The sequence below is a fragment of the Phragmites australis genome, chromosome 2 (genome assembly GCF_958298935.1).
Source record: "Phragmites australis chromosome 2, lpPhrAust1.1, whole genome shotgun sequence".
NCBI lineage: Eukaryota > Viridiplantae > Streptophyta > Magnoliopsida > Poales > Poaceae > Phragmites > Phragmites australis.
Window position 1 is genome coordinate 24,622,495 of NC_084922.1, and position 8,185 is coordinate 24,630,679.

The 8,185-nt window shown below is 45.7% G+C and overlaps 2 protein-coding genes across 2 annotated transcripts; both read right to left on the reverse strand.

Moving 5' to 3' along the window:
- Nucleotides 1-447: 447 nt before the first annotated feature.
- On the reverse strand, nucleotides 448-2,274 carry LOC133904119 (uncharacterized). The gene has a single exon (XM_062345614.1). It carries the CDS (start codon nucleotides 2,272-2,274, stop codon nucleotides 448-450), a length of 1,827 nt encoding a protein of 608 aa, XP_062201598.1.
- A 4,538-nt stretch (nucleotides 2,275-6,812) lies between these two features.
- On the reverse strand, nucleotides 6,813-7,757 carry LOC133904153 (putative cyclin-dependent kinase F-2). The gene has a single exon (XM_062345664.1). It carries the CDS (start codon nucleotides 7,755-7,757, stop codon nucleotides 6,813-6,815), a length of 945 nt encoding a protein of 314 aa, XP_062201648.1.
- Between the last annotated feature and the right edge of the window lie 428 nt (nucleotides 7,758-8,185).

Below are 8,185 nucleotides of genomic sequence, written 5' to 3' on the forward strand. Positions count from 1 at the left end.
GGAGAAATAAGCTGCTCCACATAACTCATCAAATAGATCATCCACAATGGGAATAGGAAATTTGTTTTTAATTGTTATCTCATTCAATTCTCTATAGTCCACACAAAATCTCCATGTGCCATCTTTTTTTCTTGCTAGTATTGAAGGAGATGAGAAAGGACTTTCACTTGGCTGGCTTAAGAGGGATAGATTGAGTGCAATTTCTTGTAGGAGGTAATCCAGATGGTTCCACAAAGACAGCAGCAAATTTGTCCAGAATGTTTTGCACTTCAGCATCATGTATTGTCTCCTGAGGTGCTGAATTGGAAAAGAGCTTCAGATGGAGCAGATAACCTTTAGCTCCCTTACAAATCATTTTATCAAATTTCAGAGCATCCATAACCATACAAAGATGTGGAGAGGTGCAGTCACTGAATGTTATAGTCTGAAGACCCTCTTTGCAAACAGTCAGTGTTCCTTCAAATCAATTGCAATGGGACTGTGTAAAAATATCCAGTCACAGCCCAATATCAGGTCATGACTTTTCAAATCCAGAAGTTGGAAAGGGTTGTGAAATTTTTCCTTGTAAATATGATATGCATAAGACTGAACATAACCTCCAGTGTGTAATTCACCACCACCTGCCACTTTCACAGATTGTATGGCAGTGTGTTGTATAGAACATCTAGCCTTTGAAGCAAAAGTAACATCCATAAAGCTATGTGTGCTACCACTATCCACTAATGCCATACCTCTTTTTCCTCCCAAAATCACAGGTAAGCAAAAAGTAGCATTATTAGTAGTACCTTGTAAAGCTTGCTGAGATATATGCATGAGGACTGGTTCAGTTTGTAAGGCACACTCAGTTTCCTCTCTCTGAGGGTCCATCTCTTCATCCTGACACAGTATCTCTTCAGGTTCCAGACTAATAGCATGAGCAGAAGGCTGATAAAATTTGCATTTCTGCTTGTGTCTAGGAGTCCAAGGAGCTGCACATTTCCAACAAGTACTAGGTTCCTTTGGTTTTACAGAAATAGGAGCAAGCTTGTCAGGTTTCAGTTGAAGATCCACTTTAGGATTCTGAGTACTCTGCTGAGTAGGCTTCTGAGAGACATTGTTGGGGATAAAAGAGCTCTTGTGTGCAGAAGATACATAAGCAACTTGTTTCCTGCTCAGAACTGCCTTCTCGAGATCCTTTGCAATCCAATAAGCTTCATCCAGGGTATATGGTTTATGGGGCTTCAAATAGTGTTTAATTTGCTCCTTGAGCCCTTTGACAAAACATCTGACATAATATTCTTCTTGTAATGCTGGGTGCTGTCTTTGCATAGATGCCATTAACTCCTCAAACTTATCAATATAGTTGGAGATAGAATTATCTTGGGTGAGTGAATGCAACATCTCAACCACATCATACATGCTATGTTCAGAAAATCTATTACAGACCATTTGACAAAATTGGAACCACTTGATCTGTTTAGATGATATCCTCAAGCCAGACCACCAATTTTCAGCCCTCCCAGCACAATGTAAAGTAGCCATAGAAACCCACATGTCTTGGGGAACTGATGCTAGATCAAAATATTTCTCACATTGACGTGTCCAACCACTAGGGTTATCACCATGGAAGGATGGAAACTCTAACTTGGGTCTAGAGATGGACAAACTGAAAGATGGTTCAGTCACTTTAGAAGACCATTTATCCTGAACATAATGAATGTGATGCTTCCTAGAATCAAGCATTCTCTCATGAGGAGGAACATATGTGGTGTTGGTATGGAATCGAGAAGCAAAAGGGTGGGGTTTCATGGGTTGGGTTTTTTCAAAGACATTTTCAGATTGGTTATGCATACCCTCAGAATCCTGAGCAAGATGAACTGGTCTAACTGGAACCTCATTAAATACCATTCCATATGCAGAATTAAAGCTAGAAGAAACATGACCCCCCAACATATCAGTGTTACCTTCCACATGAAGTTTTCCAGACCTCTCATCCATCTCTCCTCCACTTGATTTGTCCATTTCCGTTGGTTTGGTGAGGACTGGACCAGCAGACATGCTATGGACTTGGGGTAATTTCATCAGGATGGACTGCATCGAACCCAGTTGCTCCAGCACTTGTGAGAGTTGCATCTCTACGCCACCAACACGAGACCTCAGATCAACCATTTCCTCCTGAATAGTCTCCACAAACCCCAAGCTAGATCCATTTGCATCATCCAGATTCAGAACCCCGGAGTGAGCATTTGCTGCCGCAGACGCCGCTGCTGCCGTCTTGGCTGCGGTGCGTGTCATTCCTCACCGCCGGATAGATCGGTTCAGAACTTGTCCTCCCCGTGAAGATCTGCACCGGATGTCTACCGCCGCCTGGATTGGAGGAACACGATCGAGGGATTTTACACCCAGTAAAATTGAGCAACCCAAATCGTGGTCCAATCCTCCGCCGTCACCACCGCGAGTACGATTCGGTCACCAGTTCCCAGGATTTTACGCTCAGACATGCGCCGAGCAACCTTCACCGGAGACCAAATCCATCACTAATAGGCCGAGATTCGTCGAGCTCTGAATACCAATTTGTAACACCCAACACAAATTGTAGTCGAATTCAATAAAAATGGCAAGAACAGGTGGGGAAAAAGGAAGAACTCGGAACAGCACAAGAATAGCGTGGAACTAGGCTATTCCATTACGTAACTCCTAGGAATTTTCTGTTACAATATCATCATCTGGATAAGTTCCAACCGATCACCCAGCTGGTTTTATACCCCAGCGCTAATACAATTCAAAAATGGAAAGTTACCGCTAAAAGTAACAGTTTAACTATCTTAAGCAAAAAGCAAAAAGATAAACGCAGCTGGCTTCAGCGAATGCACGAGCGCCGTCCATTTGCCCTCGAAAGTGAATGCTGTCATCCGAACCGTTGGAGAGTCCCCAAGTAGAAAGGGTCATGACAAGGGGGCCACCGAAAGAGAGAAGCTGGGGAGGCGCTGACCGAAGGTCTGACAACCGGCGGCCGGCGGCAAGCAACCAAGTGCAGGGGGAAGAGGAGAGACCGGGAGAGGAGCAAGGTCAGTTCGGAGGGGGGGGGGGGTCGAGCAGTACGACCGCCCCGGACCCCCAAAATCCAAAGGCACCATATGTATATGTATACTGTGTATATTGGTCCAAAAATAAATTAAAAAAATTACATCTGAACAATTTATATTTAATAATAAGGTCCCATTTTTAATCTCACTCTGAGCCACCGAAATGTCAGGACCGGGCCTGGAGAGGAGGCGAGGCGAGAGCGGAGTGCGGCCACGAACTGGGCGATGGAGTTTTTTCCAGTGCGAGAGAGAGTGGAGAGCACGGGTACACCGCTTCGCAGAGAAATGACGAAGGGGAGATGGGCCGAGAGCCCGAGGGACGGAGAGAGTTCGCGAGGAATCCGGTTCGCAACGAGCTGAGTGGACGACCGACCCGATCCGCATCCGACGGCCTATATCAAGAGTTTAGCGAATCGGACGGTTCACGCATAACGGATGATGTGGGTTAACTGGCTTTGAGAGAACGGACGGGTTCTACTATGTAGTAGATTTCATCTCATCAATGCACCAGCACATCTCATCTAGAAGCATGTATTTTTTCTTTTCTTTATTCCAATGCACATATGCACCTTGAATAATTTCTTCGTGCTATCATACGATGCTCCGCATAATAGATCATGTCTTATGGTGTAATTCTCATCATCACATTATAGCTCGTACAACTCTCATATACATCTCATATATGATCATTTTCATGTACGCTGCTCTTTAGCTCGAACTTCTCATGTGACCTCTTAACCAAATTAACCACGGTTTCTCTCTGAATCTAGTTCGAGTCCTAACACTGATCACATCCATCCTCAAGATGCACATGCACATGAATAAAACTAGCAGCAATTCTGAGCATAAGTTTCACAAATTTGACTCAATCCGCATAACACTACTTACACAAGTATATTACACATATCAAAAACACAAATCATGTTATGCTGTCATGAGCATATTAAGTATATCATCGCATGATATATCACCTTGCGTCTTTTATCAATTTTATAATAGCGTCAATTATACATCTACCAATTTTTCAACATATAATCTCACAATTGTGTCCGCAAGTCATGACCCACCAGGTGTAGTGCTTCTAGTTCAATAAAGGGTCACCAGGAGTTTTGTGGATTGAAAATTTCTTTGAAGTAGTCCATGGGCAACCGAAGCTTCTGCTGGTTGTCATCATATTCAGTTCCATCAGATATTGAGCATTCTAATATTTCTTCTGTTTTGATTAGTGGCTGCAACAGGGAAGAAGTGGCTGCTTTCATCTCCAAGTTGGCACCAAGTTAAACACACGCGGCGTTTCCATTTGAGAGTCTGCCGCAAGGTAAGATCTTCAATCTTTTTTTTTATGGACATGTTTCTTGAAGGTGAACTCAAGATGTTAGAAGTCGCCATTCTTCCATGGCATTAAAGTATTCTGAGGTCTTATTGTAATTCTCCAGCAGGACAGTAATACTTTCTTCTATTTCTTAACCAGCTTAACCTGCGCAAATTGTGGTTAAACTTTGAAATCCAAGATGTCTGTCGCGTACCTCTCCCCAAACTAGGTAATCAACTATTTTAATTCAGGTATTTGCAGCCAATAGTTTTCAAACCGAAAAGGGCGCAGTGGGGTATTTGCAAGTTGAACTCAATTGTTACTAGATCACGGATCATGGTCAGAAGTCCCAGCAGTTACTGCTTGTGCTTCGGTGCGAATAAAGCTCTGTTTCCAATGTACATTAATCAAATTCTGTCGAGCTTGCCATGGCAGGTATTCAGCCTCTAAATATTTCTCTTTACAATATTGTAAGGAGAAAGTAAGACACGATAGTAGATGTAATAAGATATGTATCTCTAAATATATTTTTCCGTAGATCTATTATTGGCGACAGATTAATCGTCTGGTAAAGGTTAATATCTAAAATAATATATGTTGACATAACGCATACATGCCAATGGAGAATTTTTTGTACAGTCCATATATTGCAAGAGGATTCAACGACCCTTCTCCTCCGTGTCACGTATGCTTTGGAAGCTCAAGCTCCCACTCAAAATAAATATTTTTTGTGGTACTTATCAAGATGTGTAATTTTGATCAAAGATAATCTGACTGATTTGCCAGAAGTTGGAGTGATGCCAATGGAGCTTTTCATCGAGAATGATTGGAGGTTTAGTCATAGATTATGTACCGGATAAAGTCATGTAATCTAATTACAATTTATTCCTCTTTTTTCTTCCCTTTCAGCTTTAAGCTAGAATGATGTAATAATGCAAAAGGGTTGTATGCATTCTTGGATGCAAAAGATCGGAATTTATCCTTTTTCCAAAAAAAAACGGTGGGTATTCGGCGCTTGTTAGACAAGCGTATCTTTTGTGTTGATATGTCGATGTCCAATAATCCAAGAAGATTTATCCAATCATTGAAATTTTGCATAAATTTCCTTGTTCTTTTCATGTTGGTGTCTGAAGTCTCCAATCAGTGCCCAAGGTTCAGAAATGGTTTCATGCAAGCTGGACCTGCTGTTATAGAAATCTGCAAGCTCAGAGTCAACGTATTGTGCATAAATGTTTGTAACTGCGAACGACGATCGATCTGAAGTGCAGCTGAATCGCACTGTAACTGAATGTCTATCTAGGCGTACTGCTGAACCAGAAAGAAATTTACTGTCCCAAGCAATGAGCAGTCCCCACTGACGCGACGACAGCAGATTGGAAGCAGTATGTTCTCAGGTTGTACCGGAGAAATTGCGAGCTCTTCAAGCGATTCAGATGTCCCAACTTAGTTTCTTGCAAGCAAACTATTGTCAATTTTGTTTCTGGAGTAGTAATGTAAACAAGCGATTTTTTTCCTGCTATCTCCAAGTCCTCTAACATTCCAGAACAATTCAGGCAACCAAGTCTACAGGTGACAACAAAGATGCCGTACTGTTTGCCGAACGACAAAAGGGGAAAATAGGACCGAGTCGACAAACAGGCATTGTAGGAAGAGCAGAAAGCACACAGGCTCAATACAGAAATCAGCATACGATATATTTGAACTAAATGCAAATGGATGTTACAAAGAAGCTTTGAGCAGAGTTCAGACACGAACAAAGTAAGGACAACTAACATGCACCAGTTACAGGGGAATGCAATGCAGGAAATCTTGCTGACATGCTATCCCTGGTACGTGGGCATCCAATACAAGTTTGCTAAGCAACATTTTCCGGTATGCTGATCTGGAGAAACAATCTTCATGCTTCCTGAAGAAAGGTGAAGCAATGTTAACCCAATTTCCTGTAACTGTGTTTGCATCACGGGTCTCTAGATTTACTTAATCCAAGGGTTATTTCATGATCCAGAAGTTGAGGTTCTGAATGCCTGTACATCTTCAGACCTGATCTTTCCAGGACGGCCTGGGCGGCGCCGGCAGGCAAGCAAGGGCAGCCACTGGATATACTAGTGCGACAGGATGTTGCCGTCGGAGTGGAGAGCCAGCCGGCGGTGTGTGCTGTGCCAATAGAATAAGAAGCTCGCAAGTGAATATCACGAGATTTCAGAAACAGAACGAATCTATAATTCCAAAAGGACGATCATCATATATAAACTTCCAGTGAAGAAGGTCATAATCACATAGGAAAATTGTGATTGCTATTTTGCGAACTCACAGTCTAAAGATACATACAAATTTACATCTGAATATGCAGTTGCTGACTGCATCGTCAATAATCTAAGTACATTAGTACGCTAATGGGTACAATCTTGTTTCACTTGACAACCTGCTGAGCGTCGTCATCGGTCATCCTCTACCGCAAACCACGGCATCTGGAGTGCGGCCGCCGCGCTAAGCCTGTCCTTTGGGTCGTACTCTAGCAGGCCGTGCAGGACGTCGAAGCCCGCCTGTGATAGCTTCTCCTCGGGCACCAAGTCCCGCAGCTGGCTCGGCGTCGAGGAAGACACGCCGAATGGCATAGAGGAGACCTGGTCGGGGATCCCGAGGAGGCGGACGATATTGACCACCTGCTCGTACACGTTTGCCTCTTGGAAGAGCGGCTCCCCAGCGACGAGCTCCGCCATGACACATCCGAGAGACCACAGGTCCACGGCCGTGCCGATCTTGTCTCCAAGGAGCTGCTCCGGCGCCATGTACCAGAGGGTGCCCTCAAGCTCCGCGGTGTCCGGTGGCGGCGTGTCCACAGACCTGGCGAGGCCGAGGTCGCAAATCTTGAGGACCCGGCCCTGACCATCTTCCCCGCCGAGTAGCACGTTCCCGGGCTTGAGGTCGCAGTGCACGACTCCGTGGCCGTGCATCATCTCCACGCCGCCCAACAGGCGCTTCATCACGCGTCGCGCCTCCGACTCCGTGAATGGGCTGCCAACGCGGCGACGCGCACCCACGACGTCGAGCAGGCTCGGCCCGACGTACTCCATGACGAGGTGGAGCTCGTCCATCTCCGCGTCACGCGCCACCTCCCGAAGCTCCACCACGCCAGGGTTGCTGGCGCAAGTCGCCAGCATCCCGGCCTCCCGCAGCAGCGCCTCGCCGCTGCCGGCACGCACGGACTTGATCGCGACCTCCTGGCCGGTGCTGCGGTGGCGCGCCTTCCGCACGACGCCGAAGGCCCCCTCACCGATCTTGGAGAGCAGCTTGTAGGATTCGAGACTTCCTATCCGCACGTCGTTTCTTGCGGCGGCGGAATCCATCGGAACCCCGCCTGGGCAGGACGCTTCCCTCATTTCTGGGGCGCTAGTCGACGAGGCAAGTGGCTTCGACGTCTAGGGGGAGGGAACGGTCGCCGCATGCGCTTCGTCTCCGCGACGACGCGCGCTGGAGCCGAGTGCGAGGTGGGAGCAGAAGAGACGATAGAGGACAAACAGAGTCGGAGTCGGATATCTGTGGAGTGGCGCCCCTTTTAATGGTTGGCGTCCCTCAGAACCTCACCCATCACCGAGTCGGAATCCGACTTTTTTTCCCCTCTTTTTTAGGGCAGTCGGAATCCGACTTGATATCGGTCTGACCAAGAGGCGGTGGATGAGGGGCTCGCGGGCCCAGATGTCAGTGACAGGAGCCCATGGTCTTTCTGTTTTCGGAATTGCTAGACTACCATACTCACTTTGATTCAAAATAAAAGTCAATTTAGCTTTGTTCTAAGTCAATTTTTTAG